The following is a 25,348-nucleotide window of genomic DNA, read 5'->3' as shown; positions in this document are numbered from 1 at the left end:
TTATTTCCCTTGTGTAATACCTAGAAGTGGAGTTGCTGAATCATATGTTAAGTATATGTTTCACTTCAGAAGAAACTGCCAAATTATTTTCCCAAGTGATTCTTCTACTTTGCATTCCTACCAGCAATATACAAGAATTCCATTGTTCTACATCCTTACCAACACAAGGTGTTTTTCATTTTAATTCTACTGGGCATGTAGTGGCATCACATTGTGGCTTTAGTTCACATTTTCTGATGACTAATTATGTTTATCATATTTTCATTGCTTATTGACTGTTAATATATTTTCTTTGGTGAACTCTCTCTTCAAATTTTTTGCTCACTTTTTAACTGGTTGTTTCTCTCTTTGAGTTACAAGGTTTCTCTGTATGTCCTGAACACAAGCTTTTAACTATGTATGTGTTTTATCGATAGTTTCTCCCAGTGTGTGGTTGGTATTTTTATTTTTCTTAACGGTGTCTTTTGAAAAGCACCTTGGCCACATGCATAAGTCCTCTGTACTATAACCCTCAAAACTGTTTTCTGTTGATAAATATTCATCATGTTTCAATATTTTTCTATTAAAAACTATGCTGAAATAAATGACTTAGTCTGTCTTGGTGTCCACTTGTGAATAATTCTGTAGGGCTGAAATCATAAAGCCAAAAGGGTACATACATTTAAAATTTTGACATTTCAAGCACTGTCAGGGGAGGGAGAGGGGTTCTGAGATTTTTCACCTTATTGCAAACTAGTAAGTTAATGTGTCACAGTTTTGTGGAAGTTGACCGAAGACATGTGACTCCTGGGTTAGAGATAAACGACCTTATTACTCACAACAGTAGCAATAGCCAGAGTGTCAGAATATGTATCTACACCAATTTTTGGAGCTCCTAGTACCCTCGGGGTTACATGGAGGGCCAGATGGACCTGGCATTTGCAATGGGCCAAGGACCAGCACTTTTTAAAGCAAAGAGCTGACATTGTAGTGAGCAGCAAACAAGTTCAGTCCCCTTTCACCACAGGAGTGAGCAGTTATAGGGTAATCACTCTTTGGGTACCTTGACCTCTTTGGCTGCCTGCATGAATAGCTTCAGAAACTGCTTAGTATTAGTAGATTGATAAACCTAGGCATCTCCTACACTCTGCAGGAACGTGCAGGGATGCTCAGGGTTCATGACAACAGCTCCCACAGCACCGTGATGTAATATTTTTCCCCCAGAGAGTCTGTGGCAGTTTAAGCCTGCCTTCAAATATCCAGGAAAGAGCCGTGGTTGCCAATATGGGAATATCATCAATTTTTGTGATTTTGGCCAATCTGATGGGTGAAGAATGGCATATTAGTTGTGGACTTATAATTTCTCTTGAATTGAGCACCTTTTCAAAGTGTATTGATAATTTGTGAAACTGTTTTTCAAAGCTTTGTCTTCCCTCTGACATCCCTCTTTCCATGTTTCTGAAAAGGAAAAGCTCCATTTGTCATGAGTGCTGGTGTGGATATGTTTTCCACTTGAGTACTAATCATCTTTAACGGGATGACGGTGGCACTTCCCCCACACTGTGTGCTGTGTGGACGTAAACTGCTGTCTGTCATGTGATGTGATTCCCTTTCTTCTTGGTTGCTGGCTCCCAAAATGTCCAGGCATCATGCTGGGCAACAGTTCCTTTGAAGGAGGAAGTACAGTTCAGATAGCGCCCACCGTTCACACCCCTTAACTCACCCTTGTGAAAGCAAACTAGGCTTCTGTTTCACAGGCTTACCATCCTGGAGCTTGCCTTTCTGCTGTTCTAACGTTCCATCCGCGGGGAAGGCGACAGGTACCTGCGTAAAGGTATAGTTAGTGGAAACTCAGCAGTAACCGCCCTTAGTTTAAAGCCTAAACTAGGGTGTACTGAAGAGCTACCTTTACCTTTGAAAGGGAAATCCTGGTAATACTTTTCTTGGGGTCCTTTGGGGGTAAAGCCAACTGGCAGCCTGGAAGTGCCCCCCATACACACTGATTTTAGGATGCACGGTGAAAAACTGAAAAACAATATATTACTGGACTCCGCTCCAAGTGTCTCTGGCCCTCCCGCTTCCTACTGGCATTTCCTCCAGCGGGTCTCGCCGGGCCAGATTCGCCCCCACCCCTGCACACCTGGTGAGCTCTAGGTTGGACTTGAGGGTGAAGTGGGGGCGGGGGCTCGGTCAGTGACCACGCCCTTCAGGGGGAAGGGGACCCGAGTCTGCCTTTCCTTTCTCCAGCCAATCCGGAGCCGATCTGTGCAGCTTGACGACAAAGACAGCCAATGGGCGAGGGTAATGGCCCGTCGCGCTGAACCCGCAGCAGAGCAGGTCAGAAGCCAGAGCTTGCTGCTAGTCCGCGCAGTACCTCCCGGCCCGCTCAGTGCTAGCATGGCTACCTCGGCGGCCGGCCCCGTGCTCATCGTTGGCAGGTAAACAGCTCCCGCGAGGTCCGCGGGAGGAGCGCGGTGGAGAACAGTCTAGGTTCTCTCCGCGCTGACGCAGCGGGTGGTTCGGAAAACAGCGCAGGCCGCAAGCAAATGCGGTTTAGGGAACTCGCCGGGTGATGCCGTCAGCGAGCCCAAGTAAACGTGCCAGTCATTCAGTGTGGGCAACATAAAGTCTGTCTGCAGAACTGTGTTGTTAACCATTTCCATTTATGCAAGAGAAAACCAAGATTAAACAATTTAAATGTCCAAGTTCACAGGCATTAAGGGACCGAGATAGGACGAACCCAGCGGGGGTGTCTGATGGGAGCGCGTTCTGATCCCCACGGAGTCGCGGGATCTGGAATAGGTGCTTGTCGAAAACCCCCTGTGTGCCTAATTCTTGAGGGGAACGCGCCCTTTCCAGAGGGGAACGCTGGAGCCCAGTTTGCTAAGGTGCGTCAGTTTAACAGTCTAAATTCCATCCAAACTGTTCTGGTTGGTGCCTCCACCCTTTATTTTATATTTCCTGCTTTTTTTTTTTTTAAATGAAAAAGGCATTAATGTGTACCTTATCATTGGTGAGTTGTCATAGGACTCTATCCACATATTGGTGCCTGCTATTGATAGATAGAAGCACCTTTTTGGGGGTGGGCTTGGTCCCATTATGCCTCTAAGATGTTGGCCTATTTGACGACCCCCCATTTCCCCATCAGTTTTACAGTCCTTTGAAGGAAGGAGTCAGGATGGGAGTCAGGATGCCTTCTGTCTGCTTTCTTCCTCCCCTCCCCTCCCCTCCCCTCCCCTCCCCTCCCCTCCCCACCCCTTCCCTTCTCTTTAGAAGAGGGGGGAAAAGGGGGAGTGAAACATCAGTGTGTGGTTGCCTCTCGGTCACCCTCTACTGGGGACAGGGCCTGCAACCCAGGCATGTGCCAGACTGGAAATTGAACCGGTGAGCTTTGGTTCACAGGCCGGCACTCAACGCTCATCCACAGAGCTACATCAGCCAGGGCTGTCTGTTTTCTTTTGATCACAGAGCAAGTGGTATTAATTGTGCCCTTGTCCTTTCCAAGCACGTGGTGGGTGTGGCTGCCTAGTGAAGGAATATGAATATATATACATCATATATATGAATGAATATGAATGTATATGAATATATATATCCCCCCTGCCACACACACCCATTGTACTAGGTATCGTGACTCCTCTTGCCTTGAAGTTTTGATGTCTGGGGCTGGATGTTGTACGTTTCCCACCATGCCTTGGAGTGGTGTTCTCGTGGCACCTAATCAAAGGGAAAGGAGCACAGTTTCTTCTCTGAGCTGGGATTGGCAAGTCAGTTTACTTCTGATTCCTTGAGGGAGAGTGATAAGGAATTAGACAGGAGATGGCAAACTATAATGACCACAGGACTTAGCACAGGATAGAAAGTTCCATCTATACCCACACCCTCTGCACCTCAGCAGACACCCATCTCTGCTTCTGGGGTAGCAGTTCTTTCCTGCCCTTTGTCCTTTCTGCTTCCTTTCTTCTCTTCCTCCTCCTTTCTTTTTCTCCGCTGGTTCCTTAGGTAATTTCAAAAAAACACTCATTTAAATTCTCTAAGACCTGGTTGAGTTTCATTCTTGGATTTCAACAGACTGAAAAATGCATAGTATTTTAGTACCAGAAAACTGTTGGGACATTATTTTTCCATCAATACTAGACTCCTTCCTAAAAGTCCTTGCTAGAAATATAGTCTATTTAATTATTCATTGATCTTTTCACAAAGGCCACTCTTCCTAAGGGCCGCTTAGCTTTTTAGTGAACCCCAAAGCAAGTGCATTCAGAATGGTGGGCTTGAGAGAATAAGAATGTGACTTAAAGAATTAAGACAGGTCTAGAACTGTGAGAACCTAAAGAGAGGGAAAATCTGGTAATGATAGCTTTAAAAAATGGGAGTAGAAACGGCTATCCTGAAGACAGATTTGCATTTGGGTGGTGTCCTCAGGCATTCATTTCTGTTGGCTTTACACATTTACAGAGGAACTTATTCCTGTATATAACACTGTGTTTCTCAGTAACTGTGAAGTTTATTAAACAGAAACATCATGTAAATTGGAGTCAGGAGGGCCTGTAGAGGGAGCTCTCATGCCCTATCACTCAATGTCAATTACCCCAAACAGTTAAAGGCATATTTTTCATCTCCAACAGAAAGTTTTTCTACTCTTACTGCAACAGTAGGAAGGAGGATCTTCTAGTGAGCAACCACTCAGCCAATGAAAAGCCACCACACTTCACTCCCAGTTTCCACCAGTGGACTCTGCTTACAACAGTGCTTCTGAACTCTCCCTTTCCTCTACAAGAGAATATTCCTCTCCTTTGTCTTCTGGACTTGCATGTGCTTTGCCATTAGATTGCATGTCCAGAATTGCAACTCTTTGTTGTTCATAAACCCATTTTGCTGGAGAAATATATGGCTATTTGTTTAAAGTCAACAACTGGTATGGCATTGTGTTTCCCAAATTTTAGGCCTTGGGCTTGGTTTAAAATTGGAATCTCTGTTGGGGATAAGACCAACTTTGGCATATTCCTGGTCTTCCTTTTCCCTGGGCACACTCCTTCAGGGCTGAACTGAGGGGCCATCTCCTCCAGGAAATGTTCTATTTCTGGGACCTTCCCCTTAAGAGTATAAACTGTATCATTACTGGTTGGGTATCAACCATACCTGGTCCCAGTAGACAGATGTTTGAATGTTTATAACAGATTGCCTTTTTAAAAAACTGAAGTACAGTGTGAAGGGCTTGCCAAGATGTTGTTTTTTGTCAAGTATTGCATTCTTGAACTAGTCTCCATTTTTCTCCTATTCCAAAATTTTACTTCGAGGTGACTATATACATTTTTTGTAAGATTTCTGAGGCATGAATTTTTTCAAATTCTTGCTAATTTTTGCATGAAAATGGATATACTTTTCCATTCATATACTTTTTTAAGTTTATATACTTTTTAAAGGCTTTTCCCATCTCATGTTTGTTGCATTCATCTTTTACTTCTGGGTTTATAGAAATGTGTCTGTGTGTGTTTGCATGTACACACAATATATATCCATATATATATACACACACACAGAGAAAGTTGTAGGGTGTTCCAGTTCCTTGAATCAGCTGAAACACTAAATGTGTTCTTCCTAGGAAACTTTTAATAGCTCTTATTAGCAAATATCCCACAGCCTACGTAGATCAGGAGTGTATGTAGAAACAGTTTTCTTCAACTTTTGCCAAGTGAATACTTGGCTGTAGAATGGAAAGATACTTTAAAAATTATCTAGGGTGAATTTATTCAAAGCTAAATGCCATTAATGATAAAAATAGAATTGAACAAATTTTATTGCTTAACTTTTCTATCCTGCTGCTTTGCTGCCGTGTAACAATAAATTTTTATAAATTTAGGAGCTTTAAAGCATATTAGAATTGCCAGAATGTCAAGGGCCCATTATGTGGTCCCCACGTATCTAGGGTTTTAGAACAAGTTAATAAGATGTCACATGATCTAATGACAGAAAGCTAATGGCATTTGGGTCTGATGTAAATTAATACTGAGGACAAGAAAGCCCAACAGAAACCAAGGCCGTGAACTTTCCTTCTGTGTCTGTGTAGTTTGTGCAATCTTTGTACCTCTCTCTACAAAGCATAGTCAGCTTTGTACATTCCCCCTTTCCTATAATGCTTACATTTCTCCCCCCCTCACTTCTTTATCTTGCATATTCCTGCAACCCCAACATCATAATCTTTCAACTTTAGTTCATGTTACTGATTTACAGTTTCTATATTTTGGGCCCAATTGTCAGGAGAAGAAATCTGATTGGCTCAGTTTCTCTATGTGAGCTAGGCTACAGATATCATTGAATGCTGGTAAGCCAGTGGGTTGCTTCAGGTCATTTGTTCACTTCACATTCAGTCATTAGTGACTCTGTGTGTGATGGGGTAAAGGGATCCCAGGAGTTGGCATTCTGCTCTTGGTTGGTCCTATAGGGGAATGTGGGCAATACAGTTTAAAAATAAATACTACTTTGTCTTTAATGCTTGTTATATGGGCTGTAACTAATTTCTCCCCAACATTTTTTTAATAAAAATTCTCAAACACACAGGAAACTTGTAAGTACAGGAAAAAGAATATCTACACACCCACTTGTATTCAACAAATTGAAAAATTTGTTATATTTGCTTTCTCTGTGTACCACTTACTTAATCAATTCTGCATATTAGATGGCTAGCTTTAATTTTTTGCTTATATAAATTCTACTATGAATAAATATCTTTGTGCATTGCCCATATGAACCAAAAATAAATTCCAGAAGTAAAATGTCTGGGTCAAATATTGTAAACACTTACACTTTTAATATAGGGTGTTAGATTGCCTCCAGACACTTTACATCAGTTTACATCCCCCAATAGTTTGTGTATGTGCATTTCTCCACAATGTCAGCAATGTGAAGTGTTGTCAGTCTTTTTAATCTCTGCCATTCCGATATATGTCTTATTTGCTATTATTAGAGTAACAGTAAAATCTGTTTTCAACTTAGTTATTACCTATTCATATACTTTTTAAAAGGCTTTTCTCCTCTCATTTTTGTTGCATTCATCATTTACTTCTGAGTTTATAGGAATTTTTTATATTTATATGTTATAAAAATTATTTCTTCTTGGACATTTGTCTTATGTTGACTTTTTTTTGCCATAAACAAAGTTAAGATCAGTTAGTTTATTTGGCAAACACTGTTCAAACATGAAGACCATTGTGGCTTGGAGTATTGCACAAACGTCTTTGATGGAAAGATTGGAAACTAGTGTTTTAGTGTGAATATCCTCCTCTCCCCACTGCATTTGTATATGACAGCCCTCTTGGAGATGTGACTAACTTCTGGATGATTCTAACATATAGAATAGCTGGGAATGGGACTATGTTTCCTGACAAACTAACTACTGAAAGAAATGAGTGAATTATGATAGTAGATAATCACTTACATGACCACTGCCTTTTAGAAAAATAATGTGAGCCACAATGCAAGTCACATACATAACAAAATTTTATCTTAGTTAACTTAAAAAGTAAAGAAAAGATGAAATTAATTTATTTTTTAAAGATATATTTTATTGCCCTGGTGGTGTAGCTCAGTGGATTAAGCACAGGCTGCGAACCAAAGCATCGCAGGTTCGATTCCCAGTCAGGGCACATGCCTGGGTTGCAGGCCACAGCCCCCAGCAACCGCACATTGATGTTTCTCTCTCTCTCTTTCTCCCTCCCTTCCCTCTCTAAAAATAAATAAATAAAATCTTAAAAAAAGACATATTTTATTGATTATGCTATTACAGTTGTCCCATTTTCTCCCACCCACATCTCCCCCCTCCCCCTGCTTAGTTCATGTCCATGGGTCGTACATATAAATTCTTTGGTTTCTGCATTTCGTAAACTATTCTTAACCTCCCACTGTCTATTTTCTACCTACCATTTATGCTACTTATTCCCTGTACCTTTTCCCCCATTCCTCCCCTCCCCTTCCCCATTGATAACTCTCCATGTGATCTCCATTTCTGTTCTTGTTCTAGTTGTTTGCTTAGTTGTTGTTGTTGTTGTTTTTTTAGGTTTGGTTGATAGTTGGAGATTGTTGTAATTTCTACTTTTCATATTTTTTATCTTATTTTTCTTAGATAAGTCCCTTTAACATTTCATATAATAAGGGCATGGTGATGATTAACTCCTTTAACTTGACTTTATCTGAGAAGCACTTTATGTGCCCTTCCATTCTAAATGATAGCTTTGCTGGATAGAGTAATCTTTGATGTAGGTCCTTCCTTTTCATGACTTGGAATACTTTTTCCAGCCCCTTCTTGCCTGCAAGATTTCTTTTGAAAATCAGCTGATAGTCTTACAGGAATTCCTTTGTAGGTAACTCTCTTCTTTTCTCTTGCTGCTTTTAAGATTCTCTTCCTATCTTTAATCTTGGGTAATGTAATTATTATGTGCTTTGGTGTGTTCCTCCTTGGGTCCAACTTGTTTGGGACTCTCTGAGCTTCCTGGACTTCCTAGAAGTCTGTTTCCTTTACCAGATTAGGGAAGTTCTCCTTCATTATTTTTTCAAGTAAGTTCTCAATTTCTTGCTCTTCTCCTTCTCCTTCTGGCACCCCTATGATTCAGATGTTGGAAAGCTTAAAGTTGTCCTGGAAATTTGTAAGCCTTTCCTCATTTTTTTTGAATTCTTGTTTCTTCCTTCTGTTCTGGTTGAATGTTTATTTCTTCTTTCTAGTCCAAACCGTTGATTTGAGTTCTGGTTTCTTTCCCTTCACTTTTAGTTCCCTGTATATTTTCCTTTATTTCACTTTTTATAGCCTTCACTTTTTTCCTCTATTTTGTGACCATACTCAACCAGTTTTGTGAGCATCCTGATTACCAGTGTTTTGAACTGTGCATCTGATAGGTTGGCTGTCTCTTCATCAAGTAGTTGTAGTTTTTCTGGAGCTTTGATCTGTCTTTTCATTTGGGCCATTTTTTTTTGGTCTTGGTGCACCTGTTAGGTAGTAAGGGATGGAGCATTAGGTATTGCCCAGAGCAGGGCAACCCACTTCGCTGGAATGTGGCACTGTCTGTGGGGGAGGTTTGAGCGGTAACAGTGCCTCTTGTTCAGCTCTTTGACTGCTTTCAGTCACTTTCGTAGTTACCCACAAGCAAATTGGGCCCTTCTAGTGCTGATTCCCTGGGGAATGGTTGTGAGTATGTTCTAGGACCCTGTGGGTCTCTCCAGTGAACTCTTTTGTGAGGCTGGGAGTTTCTCCTGCCACTGAAACCCCTACAGGTTTTTTCAGTCAGAGGTTTTGAGGCTTTATTTCCCTGCACTGGAACCTTTGGTTGCGCAGCCTGTCTCGTTCCCCAGTTGTTCCTCCCTGTTTATCTGTATGTAGATGTGGGACCACCTGCTCCGCCTGCTGCCACCTTGCTACAGGTCCTCTCCACCCAGCTGCCCGTCTCCATCCCTCCTACTGGTCTGGATGAATGTTTCTTCTTTAACTTCTTGGTTGTCAGACTTCCATACAGTTCGATTTTCTGTTAGTTCTGGTTGTTTTTTGTTTCTAAATTGTTGTTGTCCTTCTTTTGGTTGTGTGAGGGGGCACAGTGTGTCTACCTATGCCTCTATCTTGGCCAGAAATCCAGGTATTCAAATTAATTTAATAATATGTTTAATTAGCATAATATTTCCAAAGTGTTATTTCAACATGTAATTTATATAAAATATTAATAATGAAATAGTTTACTCTTTTTTTGGTATTGTCTTCATAATCCAGGGTGTATTTTATACCTGTAGTGCACCTCACTTCAGACTGGTGCTGACCTTAAACAAATGGCCAGATGTTTGTCCAGTCAAATAGGTTTATTCAGAACAACAAAGACTTGCAATTCAGGACCTGTGCTCTTCTGGCAAAGAACAGGTAAGTCCTCAGAAAAAAAGGACAAGAACACTCTTATAGAGGAGAAGAGGAAGTTGGAAGGTCTGTGAAGAAGAGTTCTTCCTGTTGGGCTCCACCATCATCTCAGGCATGCGAGTGCGCGCTTGGCCTCTCACCTTCATTTTAAATGAGGTTTCTGTTCATGAATTTTTTCATTAGCCACTTTTCAAGTGCTTAACAGCCCCATTTGGCTGGTGGCTACTGTCCTGAACATGTGGATTTAAGGAATGATGTAACCTTTTTTAATTGAGAAATCAGATCTTCAGAATGCTGCCTTCTCCCCCTCTTTTGTGGCTCCCACTGCAGAGCAGACCCATTCGAGAGGTGTTTACACTTATTTTGAAAAAGCCAGTCAAGTTGTAGGAGGAGGTTTACCGAATGAGATGAGTTTGTTATGTTTTCCTTTATGGAAATTCTTTTTTTTAAAAGCTGTTATAGCACTTGGGGCTTTTATAAAGAGACCAATTTAAGCACCTCACCCTTCTGCCTTTGTTTGGCCTGCAGCCCTTCCTGTTCCCCTTGCCTGGCATTTGCAGCTCCCTTTTCCTTTGCACCAATTCTCTCAGTTTCATTGTGTGGTGGACACAGGATGCCAGGGGTCCCAGTAGACAGATTGAGGGTCTGATGCTAAGGGTGCTTGAGAGGCCAAGTGGAGCTGTCGTTCCTCAGGGCGTCAGGGAGGAGAGGAGCCTGACCAGCATGTGGGCAAAGGCTTTTTACATGTATGGATGAGTCCTTTTGTAGAAGTATGGCAATAAAAATAATTCCTTTTTGGGGAAATATATTTATGGCTCATGTCCTACATACAGCAAAGTGCAGAAATCCTATGTATAAAACTTGATGATTATACAGAGTAAACACACTGCTATAAACCCCACTATGAAAGTATTCTTCATTCAAGACTTAGGCTGCGTTAAGGGTTTCTTTTACAGTTAAATAAGTCACCATGTGTTTCAAAAATTCCAATAAGGGCAACAGAAGGAAAAATGTTTAAAGTCAATGGCTGGTCAGTTGGAACAACTGGTATGAATATTAACTGGCCTTCTAACTAACCACCTTGCAGCTCTGGAGTGTGTGTGTGTGTGTGTGTGTGTGTGTGTGCGCGCGCGCGTGTTTGAAGAAGAGAAAGATGTTTTCATGTAGGGCTGTCTCTTTCAAAACTCTGGGTTTCTTTTTTTCTTCATGTGTTCTGGATGACTCAGTCCAGTAGAACCTTCTGTAGAGATGGAAATGCTTTCTATATACTCTTGCTGTCCAAGATGGCAGCCACTATCACATGTGGCTGTTGAGTACTTGAGATGTTACACTGAGTTTTAAAATTTATTTAACTTTAATTAATTAAATGGCTGCATGTGGCTGGAGTTTGCCATATTGGACAGTATAGGCTCAGAACATAGAGGATTTCATAAAAATTTATAAGCATATGATATGTAAAATTTAATTTCAAAAGATTTCAATATTGTAGAAGAATATGGAGTAAAATCTACTGTGTAATCCTGTTCCCCTCTCTAGAAGCTCAGTAGAGGTTATTTCAGTTGTTTTTATTCTGTTTTCTCACTAAATGGCTTCACATAAGAAACCTTATAAGAAGATGGTAGCCCCTCTTAATGACCCCTTATACACATTAAAGGCTTAGCTTAAGTAAGCATCATGTGAGTGCTTTGAAGCTCAGATAGCACTCCTGTGGCATTAGCAGGATTTTTCAAGCTCTTTCTTTCAATCACTTGGGCCCAAAAGCTATGACAGAAGCTGTGGGGACTGCAACAGTCTCTGGTGTGAGGCTCTTCCTATGCTCAGAACCTTAGCTAAATGAGGAGGAGGAGGAAGTGGGGGGAGATGGAGTGGGAGAATGCTGTTTGGAGCCCACCCTGTCACTACTATTATAGCCTCCCTTCCCCAAAGTGTCTCATATAATTACTACAGTGAAGTAACACTACAACTGAGTCAAGTTTGCATTTTACTATACATTCAGGCCACCTGCAGGCTATAACTTAGCTGGTTACGTTTCCCTGAATGCTGGCAGAGGATGTGAAATTCCAGGGTCAGAGACAAAGGACTTCATTAATCACAGCACAGCAGGCAGCATGAACATTATACTTACATTGGTCCCCCTTCTCCCCAAGTCCCATGGGGGCAAAGTGAGGAGCCAGGTAAACACCTGTGGATTCAGTGAGTATGTTTCAGGGGAGGGACCTTGAACTCAAGGAAGCTACTGTTTTTATAGTAGGAGGTAAGCAAGCTTGCCATTTGTCCTTGAGGGATGTATTTCCTTCCCTCAACATTGCTTTGGAAACATAACTCAGAGAAATGGTTTGGGGCCTGGCAGTTTATTTGTTGAAGAACATGGGTCATTTTTTATAAATTTCACACATTCTGGAATTTGCTAAATATAACCCTGTAATGTCATTTAACACATTCATCTATCCCTTTATTTCCAATATATCTGAAACAGTGGGCAGAATGTAGTGGTAAGGACTTAAGAGTCAGACTGCTGGCATTTATCTCAGCTCCAGCACTTAAGGCCTGTATCATCTTAACCCACGTGTGCCTCAGTTTCCCTTTGTATAAAATGGAATAATAATAGCACTGACCTTGTAGGATTGTTGTAAAAATTAACAGAGGTGAGACGCATAAATGTTTAATGTTGCCTGGTACCTAATAACATACTCTAGAGCCAGTGGTGATAGCCACTAATTATTTCTTTGAAGAGACAGGGGAACTATTATCTGGTCTTCAGGGTAAGTGACTTGCCTAAGACAGTGGTCAGATGGAGGTTCCCGTAGGGGCCTGTCACATACATGACACCCTGCCACCTCCCTACTGTAGCTTTCTATTTCAGTGTGAGTGTGTGTTAACTACCTGTCTGGTGGTGCTCCATGTGTAATATTAATGCTGGACTCGAGTCAAGGATTCAAGAACTCCTAGTGAAACAGATAACATTGAAAATCAATACAGCTATCAAAATGTATAATTTTAAGACATTAAATACTTTAAGAATAGGATGCTGTATAATTTTAAAAAGTTTATTCTGGGTTAAGAATGAAAAACTGCTCAATTACTAAGTTAACTGGAAACCTCCCTTGATTTTGTCTCCCTTTAGTGGCCTCATTGGGCGAAGCTGGGCTATGTTGTTTGCCAGTGGAGGCTTCAGGGTGAAACTGTATGATATTGAGCAACAGCAGATAACAGACGCCCTGGAAAACATCAGGTGAGTGGCTGGCACCTCTGGGAGAAGCACTGACTCTGTTGCTCTCAGTGGGTCTTATTTGTCATACTCAAGGCCATCAACATCTGTGACTTCACTCTTTCACTTCACAGCTATTACACTGCCATTGAGCTGGTAGAGGCCAGGCCTACAGTAGTTGAGACACAAACTAAGAAGGGGCTCAAGTTGTGAGGAAAGGGTCCTTGGGGTTGTAAAGATGTATAATGGGAGTGGGGGAAGTGAATATAAATCTTTTTTGCTGTGTTCCACAGGGCTGCAGGTCTGGGTGTCTTGCCTTCTCTCTGGGGAGGTGAGCTGGCTTTCAGCATGTGAGAATCACAACTGCATGAGCAATACCTCTTGGGAACAGAGTTCCTGAGATTTATTTTGACCTATTGATCTAATCATGGCAGGACCCAGATTAACTGTGATACCTGTACAGATAAAGGTGTGAGAGTAGATGAGCTTACCAGATGTTTCAGGGTGAGTTTTAGATGTAACTACAGGGTACTGAAGAAGAATAGGAGCTAACCGGGAAAGGATGAGAATGGGGAGGTCAGAGATAGAAGAACCAAGCTAATGCAATGTGCTGGAAAGCAAGATGCCTATATTCCCACTTACCTAAGGTGGCAGTCACAACACAATTTGACCATCTCACGTGTTTTGTTCAAGTGGTTATTATCTTTCTTTGGAGGCTATCCATGAATGTGTAACTTGAATTTGCATTTTTGTGTAACAGAAATATGCTTTATCATTTACTTTATGAAAACACTAATATATAGGGTATGATGTCAGGTTATAGGCATCAAGAAATTATATACCCGATTCCAATTCTGTTGTATAACAGATTAAGAACCTGAAACCCAGAGAAGTCAAGTTGCTTCATACATATAGTGACATGTAGCCGATATTAGGATAAAATATCTATTTAAAAAGCAAACAAAATAAACCAAAGCCAAAAGAAAAAGAAAAAAAAAGAAACAACCACTATAAAGCTACCCCTCCCTGCACCAATGCTTTATTCTGTACTGTTAAGGAAGACAAATTGACATAAACACTTACATAAAGATTCCAGGCATGTGCTATTCACTAAGGATACACAGAGGAATAGGACAGATACAGTTCTATCCACAATGGAGCTTATGGTCTAGTAACTTTACTATGTTAATTCTCATAGTAAACCCTATGAGGCAGATGTTATTGCCATTATTTTATGAGAAACGTGAGGTCTATGAATGGTCAGTAACCTGCTCACAGACTCAGTAAGATACAAGATTTTAGCTCTGGTCTATCTTCATGGTTTCTTTTTAAATAATTTTTTATTGTTATTGTATTACAGTTATTCCAATTTTCCCCCCTTTGCCCTCCTCCTGCAGTCAATTCCCACACTGTTGTCCAGGACCATGGGTCCTAGGGCAAGGGAAATAAATGAAAAAATAAACAAATGGGTAAACAAATGAGACTACACCAAACTAAAAAGTTTTTGCATGTGTAAGAAACTATCATCAAAATGAAAAGGGAACCAACTGTATGGGAAAACACATTTGCCAATGATACATTGGACGAGGGTTTGATGTCTAAAGTGCATAAAAAGCTTATACAACTCAACACCAGGAAGACAACAATCTGATTAAAGTACGGGCAGAGGACCTGAATAGTTACTTCTCCCAGGAGGACATACAGAGGGCCCATAGGCATATGAAAGGATGCTCAGTATCACTAGCCATGAGAGATGCAAATTAAAACCACAATGAGATATCACCTCACATCTGTCAGAATGGCAATCATTAATAAATCAACATGCCAGCATTGGTGAGAATGTGGAGAAAAGGGAACCCTAGTGCACTGCTGGTGGGAATGTAGACTGGTGCAGCCGCTGTGGAAAACTGTATGGAATTTCCTCAAAAGCTAAAAAAGGAACTGCCTTCTGACCCAATGATTTTGCTGCTGGGAATATACCTTAAGGGTGCCGAATCACCAATTCAAAAGAACCTATGCATCCCTATGTTCATAGCAGCACAATATACAATAGCTAAGTGCTGGAAACAGCCTAAGTGCCCATCAGTAAGTTATTCGATCTATCTGCATGTTAAGGGTAGGTCTGAGCTCTTTAGCATTCCACTATTTGCTTTATAGAGATCCTCGAAATACTACTTTAAATATAATTTCATGATATATGCAATCAGATCACTTATGCTAGTTTATGAAGAATACAGTAAAATGAACATTTATAAACCTACTACCTAACTTGAGATCTAGAACATTATCAATACCCTGTGTGCACCTCGTGGGTTTGATTCCCCTGCCTTCCCATGAGAAGCCACAAATATCCTTTACTTTGTATTTACCATTACCTTGCTTAAAAAATAGTTTTATAACATATATGTATTCCCAAATAATATATGGTTTAGTTTTTCTCATTTTCATGCTTTATAAAATTTTTTTGAGATTCATCTATGTTGTTGCTTGTAGCTATAGTACATCTGTTTTCATTACTATACTGTGTGACTTTGCTATAATTTATTTATCTTTTATCCTTTTGATGAACATTAGAGCTGTTTCCAGTTTGGGGCGTATGTCCCTCAGTGAATAAGTGCAAGAATATCTACAGGGTGCATACTGAGGAGTGAGGTTGGTGGGCCATTTTTTCTTCTGAGATTATGATTATATGCATATTGAACCAACTTGTTCATATCTTTTAACCTCTCTTTTGTATTTTCTTTCTCCCTCTCTCAGTATATTCTGGATACAGATCTTTCTTTCAGTTCACTAGCTCTAGTTTTAGATGTGTCTAATCTGCTATTTAAACCATCCAATGAGTTTATTTCAACAATTAAATTTTCATTTTAGAAGTTCTTTTTACTTATTTCCAAATACACCTGTTTATTTTTAATAGTTTCTCATTGTTTGCTCATTCTTTGTGGTTCCACTTTTTGGATTTTTGAGCATTTAATATACATTGTTTTATACTATGTTCCAATACCTGAGGTTGTCGTAGATCAGAATCTTTAGGGTCAGGTCCTGAGTTGAAGGTTCCTGGGCCAGTGGTTGGTTAAGGATGTGCTCCCAGGAGAAGCCAGTATGGGACTGAGGGGGCAGGATAAGGAAGACAAGGAAGCCAGCTGGTGAACACCTATGGCTCTGCCCCTCACTATGTAACGGGCGTGACAAGACAAAAAAAAATGGCCCAAACAGAAGAACAGACCAAAGCTCCAGAAAAAATACAACTAAGTAATGAAGAGATAGCCAACCTATCAGATGCACAGTTCGAAACATGTAGCATCTAATTTACCAGTGGCAAATTAGATGATTTGATGGCAAATTAGATGAAAAAATGAAGGCTATGCTAAGTGAAATAAAGGAAAATTTACAGGGATCCAATGGGGATGGGAAGGAAACTGGGACTCAAATCAATGGAGTGGACCAGAAGGAAGAAAGAAACAACCAAACAGAAAAGAATGAAGAAATAAGAATTCAAAAAAATGAGGAGAGGCTTAGGAACCTCCAGCACATCTTTAAACGTTCCAACATCCAAATTATAAGGGTACCAGAAGGAAAAGAGGAAGAATAACAAGTGGAAAAGTTATTTGAACAAATAATAAAGGAGAACTTCCTCAATTTGGCAAAGGAAATAGACTTCCAGGAAGTCCAGGAAGCTCAGAGAGTCCCAAAGAAGTTGGACCCAGGGAGGAACACGCCAAGGGACATCATAATTACATTACTCAAGACTAAAATGAAGGAGAGAATCCTAGAAACAGCAAAAGATAAGGAGGCAGTTACCTACAAAGGAGTTCCCATCAGACTGTCAGCTGAGTTCTCAAAAGAGACCTTGCAGGCAAGAATGGGCTGGAAAGAAGTATTCCAAGTCATGAAAGGCAAGGACCTACATCCAAGATTGCTCTATCCAGCAAAGCTTTCATTTAGAATGGAAGGGCAGATCAAGTGCTTCTCAGATAAGGTCAAGTTAAAGGAGTTCATCATCACCAAGCCCTTATTAAATGTTAAAGGGACTTATCTAAGAAAAAGAAGATAAAAAACATGTATAGTGAAATGACAGCGAACTCACAATTATTAACAACCACACCTAAAACAAAAAGAAAAACAAACTAAGCAAACAACTAGAACAGGAACAGAACCACAGAAATGGAGACCACGTGGAGTGTTAGCAACAGAGGAGTGGGAGGAGGAGAGAGGGGGAAAAGGTACAGAGAATAAGTAGCATAGATAGTAGGTAGAAAATAGACAGGGGGAGGGCAAGAATAGTATGGGAAATATAGAAGCCAAAGAACTTACATGTATGACACATGGACATGAACTAAAGGTGGGGAAAGTGGGTGGGAGGGGGTGTATAGGGTGGAGGAGAGTGAAGGGGGGAAAATGGGACAATTGTAATAGCATAATCAATAAAATATATTTAAAAAGAAAGCATTAAGGGAAATATAGTTCTATAGAACTTTAAGGAATTTATAGCATTACTAAATAAGTAAAATTCCACCTGCTTAGTTAAAGTTTTTTTTTATTCTCACATTAAGTGGTTTGTGTAGGAGAGAGCACAGCAAACCCCATTTTGGAAATGGTAGTTGTGGTAACACTGGCCTCATACAAGATATGTCCAGAAAAAGTGCAGCCATTGTTAATATAACAAGAACAGTTTGTGCAACATTGATATAACGTGGCAGCCAAGGAGAGTGGACTGGAATGCACATATGTGAGCAATGATGACTTCACTGTACTGGTCAGTGGGAGATGCCATTGAGTGAGCATGTGTACTGTGTGGACATTGTATTTAAAATGACTGAGCAAGTAGAGCAACAAATCTGCATCCAATTTTGCATTAAGCTTGAACATTCCTCCATGGAAGTTATTTGGATGATTCAGAAGGCTGCAGCTAGGGGCAGCTGGTGGTTGGCAGTTTCATCATGACAGTGCTGATACTAAACATCTTGTGCAGAGTTTTTTGGCAAAACATCAAATCAGCCATGTGACTCAGCCCCACTACAGCCCAGTTTTGGTGCCCTGTGACTTCTAGCTTTTTCCAAAACTAAAATCACCTTTGGAAAGGGAGAAATTTCAGATCTGTTGAAAGTTGATGAGATTCAGGAAAATACAACAGTGCACCTGATGGCTATTGGTAGAACTGTGTGAGATTCCCAAGGTGCCTACTTAGAAGAGGACTGAATTGTCATTGTCCTATGTACAATGTTTCTTGTATCTTCTTCAGTAAATGTCTGTATTTTGCATGGGTGGATCCTTTCTGGACAGACCTTTGTACCCAGGTGGTGATACTGACTTTTCAGGAGGCCTGAACTTTAAATTGGTTTTCTGGTGCTAGTGTCTATGGTAGGTGGGTTTGGAACTGAGAGATATTAGCTCCATAGCTGGCCTGGTGTTGGAGGAGAGAACAGCCTGGGAAAGAGTAAACCCCTGAACCTCTGATTAAGCCATGCTGTAAATCACCTCAGCCTGGGCTCCAAACCTGGGGTTGATACTCTTTTCATATAAAGGCCAGACAATAAATAGTTTAGGCCTTTCAAGTTAAATGGTTTCTGTAGTAACTCCTTGTAAAGCAAAAGCTGATGTTGACAATATGTAGACAAGTGGACATGGTTATGTTCAAATAGAACTTAATGGATTAATACTGGACTTTGGAATTCATATCATTTTCACATATCACAAAGTATTATTATTCTTTTGATATTTTTTAAAAAACCATTTCAACATATAAAAACTCTATGTCACAAGCCATATAACAGGAGGTGGTGCAGGTTTGGCCAGTGGGCTATATATACCTTACTGACTTTTGCTCCATACTTTTCAACTCCATTATCATTTCATCTTTTATTTCATAAAGCCAATTCCAACTCAGTTGTAACCAAGAGAAAACTCTGTGTTACCTAATTAAAAAGTTCTTTGTTCTATATCATGGAATATTTGTATTTTAGGCCTTCTTTTTTAGGTGTATCATTGAAGGTTTTGGCCACTTTTAAAGTTCTTTCAGGCATCAGGGAGTACATGGGGAAATTGTGGGAAGTTTTTTTTTTCATTTTTCTTTTTTTTAAGGCCAGAGAAAGGTTTTCTTGTTATTGTACTACTTTGCTTGATGAAAAGCTAATATTTCTTAATGTTATTGGTGCCCAATTAGATTAGATATCAGTTTCTAAGACTTTTGAACTAAAAATTCCAAAAATAATTTATTACTTTTAGGTGCCTTACTGTAAAAAAGGGAAATGTATTGTATTCTTATGTATCTAAGACTTAAGAAGTGTACACATAGCTCTTTCCTCAATAGCAGTGACTGAATCTTTACAACTCACATTTAAGCTGAGTTAATGTAAATAGGTGGAACTGGTTGTACCTCTTTGGCTGGAAGTAGGGAATCTCAGGGTATCTTGTGACCAATACCTCTTTCTTCTTGAGCTATTGTGTGCAGAGAGCTGCTGGAAAATCAGGTCGAAGGGTGTCCTGTTGCCTTCCCCGGGAGTACTAAATTTTTGGTCTTGTGACCTGAGGAAAGCTACTGTTTTCCCTTCTTAAATCAAAGGTTTTCAAATGTACCTTTCCTATACAGAGAGAGAACAGGTTAAGAGAATTGAGTGCAAACTTTATTTTTGTAATTATTTTAGTCAGTAAGGTGAGTTCTGAGTTTCAAAATATTTTTAGCCAGGAAAGAGTTATTGCTACTTCTTTCAGCCAGTAAACAGAGTCAGCCTGCAGGTTAACAGTGATGCCCACTCAGGTCAGCAACGGCACTGTGTGCTGGCTGTACTCCTTGCGTGGTCAGGAACACAAGATTAAAATGTTCCTGACCATATATTCTGCATAGGGTGTAAGGAGAACCTTCTGTTAAGAAATATAAATAATGTAGCTTCCTAACTGGGTTGAATTAACTTGATGGGTCAGAATCATTTGTGCCCACTGGGTGTCCCTTTATGACACTCTGTTTGGTGGTCTTCATCTATTCTACTGGGCTATGAGCTTCATGAGGACTCCAGTACCATTGTTATTCGGATGGTATATGATCTCTGTGAGAGCCATGTGGGCACAGTAATAGCGATGTGCACATTTCTTGTCTCCAGAGCCTGGAACATCATGGATAGCAGCTCAGTAATTGTTTTAGCTGAGTCAGCAGAAACTTTTCTAGAGTCTCAAGAGGCAGTTTTTCTGGGCATGTGTTTCAGTCTTTTTCCTATGGTTCATTTCACTCTTGCAGTTTGGTTCACTTGCCATATTCAGATTCTCCTGAACATTCTCTAGTAGGAAATAAAATGTTGAAATGCATTACCTATGCATGAAAATTCTGTGTGTGAGAGAACTATTAAACATTAATCTTAAATGAGTAGAAATGGTACATCTTGATTCTGACCTTGTAAAATGAACTTAAACTGGACGAGGTTGATTTTTTAAAAAAAATATTAAAACAGAAGATTTAAAAAATTATTATCACAACTCAGACATATCATGACCAGAGATCTTAGTGAATTAAAAAAAATTAAAAAGCTGTCATCAAGACCAGTCTTTTCCTGCTTAAAACCTAATACATTTAGCCCTGGCTGGTGTAGCTCAGTGAATTGAGCACGGGCCTGCGAACCAAAGGGTCACCAGTTTGATTCCCAGTAGGGGCATATGCCTGGGTGGTAGGCCAGGTCCCCAGTAGGGGGCGTGCAAGAAGCAACCACATATTGATGTTTCTCTCCCTCCCCTTCTCGTTCTTTTTCTCTCTCTAAAAATAAATAAATAAAATTTTTAAAAAACACAATACATTTAAATCTCAGAATAGAAAAGTAGCTTGACCTTGGAAAACCTCATTGGTAATATGCTTCACTTGGTTTTCGTTCTGCATCATACGCCTAGTGCCAGGCACATACTAGGTCTCAAGTAAGAATTGGAGAGGATGAATGTATTTTAAGAAGAAAAAAATCAAATAAGCAAGTTTGCCACATGGACCCATAGATAGGAATGTTTAAATTTATATGATTTGGTTCCAGTCTCATTGCCATGCAGAGTCGGAGCCAGTGTTGCCTTCGAAGGACCAGGACTTCCTGGTGTGGGCCATGCTGATATCTCAGTGGCCAGCCCACTGTGGGACAGAGAACAAGCTGCCTTGTTTGCCTGGGTCCCAATCAGAAATTGTCCTCTTTCAGTAAACCTACTCTTCTTAGTGTCTTTACTGCCACCTCTCTACCAGGGAATATGGGCATTGTGGTGCTCATTGCACCTGAAAATGAGTCTGCTTTTGAAATAGGTATGGATTTAATAAACCACCAGATGTGACCTTTGAAATGAGGTGGATGCCCTGGACTCTGTCTCCTCAGTAACTGAACTACTTGTCTCTGAACTTGGTGTTCCTCGTAACTGGGCCTTGGGGCTTGTTTTTAACTTGCTGCCCTGATCTCTGCACACTTGCTGAAACATTTCAACCTCAGCTTTGATCTGGATTCCCTTGGACTGATCTGTTCTGGTTTGAAATTGGCTTTTAGTTTTTCTACATACATTTGGCTAGAATAACTGAGGATAATAGATCACAAAATGGCTACACATTGCTGTTGTCCCTGTCCACAACCCCCTTCGCCATGTGACTTTGCTGTTCCCACTCTCTGACTCTGGCTTTGGTCAGGGACTTGCACGGGTAGGTGGTACATTGCTGTCAGAACCTGTCCTCCATCCTCCATCCTGTCAGTCAGCTCAGCCTAGCCAGCTAGAGACAGGTGGCCTAGCTGTTAGGCAGCACTAGCTGACACCAGCAGATGAAGACACCTTAGAACAGTAGTCCCCATCCAGCCAATCATCTGACTGTAGCCATGTGAGTGAGCCCAGATGAGCCCAGCCAAGATTGTGACAATAAATGGTAGAGAACTGACACACTGGCCTTGGTCAGGTTCCTATGGTTAGGTTGCTACATCTACTGACTCTAGGGCCTGGGATGTCCTGGTTCTTTCTTGCTACAGCTGTCCTACTACTGCTGAAATTCAACTTCTGGAGAAAGTGAGGCAGAACTGTCAGTTCCAATCTTTGTCATAACACAGCTAGAGTGTTATTGGAATGCAGCCACACCCACTGTTTATATATTGCCTGTGGCTGCTTTCACTCTATGAGTAGTTGCAATAGAGACCATACAAACTGCAGCACCTAAAATATTTACTATCTCCCCCCCTTCCCTCGGCACATAGATCCGTGATGTAATGAGTAATAGGAGATTCCAGAAGTTCAGCAGTTCTAGCCAAGTTGACAGTGAATATTTTACTATTAGATGCAATTTTAAAAGGGTGAAATTTGAACATAGACTTTGTTGGTAAAGTTCCAAGGCTGGGAAAAATACATGTCAGATGGGAAAAAAAATGACCATATATGGTTATAAACAATTAAAAATTTGCTACAATTACCTAAAAAATGTATTCAGCCTAGGTTTAAATATAAGAAGAATATATAAGACATTCATGGAAATGGCTTTTTCAGTTTTATTGAAGGACAATAAACAAAACTCACCTGAATGATAACCATACACTGTTCTGAGGCAGGAAACAGCTTTTAATGGGTTATTTGAAATGCTTCTAGATGTAGGGTGCAGGGAAGCAGGTCAACTAACCTAATTGGACTGAAAAGTTCAGAAGTGACCAGAAGTCCTCTTGTTAAACATTCACCCCCATGGGTGAGGGTGCAGCTGGGTCATTCAGCCGGACTCATCTGTGTGCCCACAGGTCCTGCTGTCACGAGGCCAGTTTTCAAAGGATGGCTTCAATTCACTTATTTATTTTTCTTCCCCAACGGAAGTAGCTTTGCTTTATCTGATTTATGAAAGTTATATATGCTAATTGTACTCTTAAAAAATGAGGGGGACATCAGAATGCTTTGACTATCTTCATATGGTGAAATGAAGAGTGAATGTCGAACATTTTGAGGGTACATGCTTATATCATGATCCTGTGTGCTTGTATATAGACAAATACATGTGAACAGTGAAGGTAGTCTGTGAAACTTACCTGGTTTGAAGGGTGTGGATTATCTCCCTGGGAGGTTTCCAACAATGACAATAGGAAATCAAAGTACATTTTTATTAACTGGACTACTGCCTGATTCTCCAGTGAAGATGTTGCTGAAGTTGATAGATGGGGGGCCTAATCAGGCCCTCTGCCCCCTGAGTATCTCCCTATCCCCCAAATCTCAGTGGTGCCCCGCAGCCTGAAGGGAAGATAACTTCTGAGAGCTCCAGAGAGAAGAGGGGAGAAAGTGGGGATGGGGACTTGTCTGGGCAGTGGGGGCTGTGGGTCCAGGCAGTCAGAGCCTCACCTACCCTGGGGGACAAACGGGGGGTGGGGGATATTCTTTCTTTCTATGGTATATTTAAATGTATATACAGGGTGGGAAAAAGTAGGTTTACAGTTGTATGTGAAACACACTTTGTTCTTGTATTATTTATTAATTATTGTAGTTTCCGTATGAACAACTATAAACCTACTTTTGCCCAACCTCTACTTCACTGAAATTTTCAGATTCAGATGTCAGAGGGGCGGGGCTCATAACCACATGCATAACCCTTGGGAAACTGGAGACAGTCCCAATTTTGAAAACACTGCTGTCTCACAAAATTTGGGGCTCTCTTTTTCATAAAATTTTGGTGTTCTTCTCTCCTTTCCCCTCACTTCAAAAACATTAAAAATGATAAAAATGAGATGAATGAATGAGAGAAGTGTTCACATGATATTTCACAGCAGGAGGTTAGCTGCAATGTTGGACGTTGTTCCTGAACCTTTACACTTCGGGCACTTCATTGGGATTTTGTGGAGCATGAACTGAATCCTGTGTGGTTGGTGCCCTGGGCACTCAGATGATTCTGGTTGGACCTCTGTCTCATCGACAGAGCCAGGTCAGGGGGCTGGGAACAGCAGCAGCATCAATGTCCAGGCAGGTAACACACAGTCACCCCACCGGGATGAAACCAGTTTTTCCTAATTGGTTTCTGCTAAAGGGAGAAGTAACTAAGGGTGTAGAGCACAACTTTACCAGGGACTGGAAGAAAGGAGGTCACAAAATCACAGATAGCACATTAATGTCTCTAAAATAGCCAAAGGCCTAGATTGTTATACCTAAACACATTCTTATTAAAGAAATACATAATAAAGACAACTATTACTACCAAGTTCATAAGCCAGACCTACAGTCTCCTGTCCCATATCTCCCTACATGTAGAATTCATACTTGATCTGAAACATATCCTTCTGTTTGGGATATATGCATATTTTTGTATTATTTCTTTGATTAAGTTCCTCCCTGACTGCTCACCCCTTTTTTTTCTGTTCTCTCCTGGACCAAGGGTACAGCTGGGTCATTCAACCTGGCTTATCTGTTTGTTCACAGATCATGCTGTCACTTGGCTGTCATCAGGAGAGTTCAAATGATAGCTTCATTTCAGTTACTTATTTTTCTTCCCAAGCATAACTCTTTCAAGAACTCCCACTATAGTCAGGTGTTAGACCTTTGATTTTCTGTCTTCTCTTGGTCATCTCTGTCTTTTTGTTCTTCTTCCTCAGAGATTTCCACAGATTGACCCCTTTCATTAAAGTTTCCATTTGAACTACCATGTATTTCATTTGCAGTTTCTTTCTCTATATGTTTTTCCTTACTCTATGCTATTACTGAGTACTGGATGTAATATCTTCTCCAGGCTTTCTGAGGATATTATAGTTGTTTTTTAAAACTCTTTCATTCCTTGTATTGCTATGGTTTCCTCATAGTTCTATACTGAATTTTGTTTTGTTTTGTCCTGTACCTTTAATGTTAGAAGCTGCCTAGTGATAGGTAGTGGTATATTGTGCCTAAGAAAGAGGTATATTGTACCTAAGAAAGATTGTGTACTAACAAGGTCTGAGATTTGTGTCTGTGGATTTGACTAACAGCCCCTGGGCATGTTTTCAGAGTAATTGGCAGGGGTCCAACTTTCTCAATGAGCTCTCCGGTAGCAGTACCTGTGCATCTCTTCTCCTTGTCACACAGTGTCTCCCAAAGAGGACCTGCTACTTTCCACTCAGCATCCTTACTGCTTATCTAAGGAAAGTGTCTGAAGAGGGTGTGTATATTTGTGGGGGGTTCTCACCATTCAGTGTATGTATCTGATTTCAACTCCCTGTTTGTGCAGCATGTCAGACCTGCCCTCTCATGTCTGGTGTGTTCTAGTTGAGTTTCTGCAGGAGTGGAGAGGGGAGGGACTCATGGGCTCCAGGCTCCTCATTTGTGCTGTGTCACCCCTGGTGTCTGCAGAC

At 40.7% G+C, this 25,348-nt stretch overlaps 2 protein-coding genes across 10 annotated transcripts in view; one reads left to right on the top strand and one right to left on the bottom strand.

Moving 5' to 3' along the window:
* IFT88 (intraflagellar transport 88) overlaps positions 1-2,127 on the bottom strand; it is a 193,911-nt gene extending 191,784 nt beyond the window's left edge. For all 6 annotated transcript variants that reach the window (XM_045844893.1, XM_045844899.1, XM_045844898.1 and 3 more), the window contains exons 1-2: positions 1,892-2,127; positions 1,703-1,803 (exon numbers count right to left, since the gene is read on the bottom strand). The gene's annotated coding sequence lies outside the window, so the exon portion shown is untranslated. The remainder of the gene's footprint in view (positions 1-1,702; positions 1,804-1,891) is intronic.
* Positions 2,128-2,259: 132 nt separating this feature from the next.
* Positions 2,260-25,348, top strand: part of CRYL1 (crystallin lambda 1) — a 130,543-nt gene continuing 107,454 nt past the window's right edge. Inside the window, exons 1-4 of one of the 4 annotated variants that reach the window (XM_045844903.1) lie at positions 2,327-2,417; positions 2,686-2,867; positions 9,728-9,871; positions 12,990-13,097. In XM_045844903.1, coding sequence (XP_045700859.1) covers positions 9,792-9,871; positions 12,990-13,097 — 188 coding nt within the window. In that variant the 5' untranslated portion in view covers positions 2,327-2,417; positions 2,686-2,867; positions 9,728-9,791. Of the gene's footprint in view, positions 2,418-2,685; positions 2,868-9,727; positions 9,872-12,989; positions 13,098-25,348 lie in introns of those variants that run through there. The other 3 variants (XM_045844904.1, XM_045844902.1, XM_045844906.1) reach the window with 3 other exon arrangements.

This window comes from Phyllostomus hastatus, unplaced genomic scaffold (genome assembly GCF_019186645.2).
Source record: "Phyllostomus hastatus isolate PE091 unplaced genomic scaffold, TTU_PhHast_1.1 phas_contig_41, whole genome shotgun sequence".
NCBI classification, from domain to species: Eukaryota; Metazoa; Chordata; class Mammalia; order Chiroptera; family Phyllostomidae; genus Phyllostomus; species Phyllostomus hastatus.
This window is presented reverse-complemented; position numbering and strand designations above follow the sequence as displayed.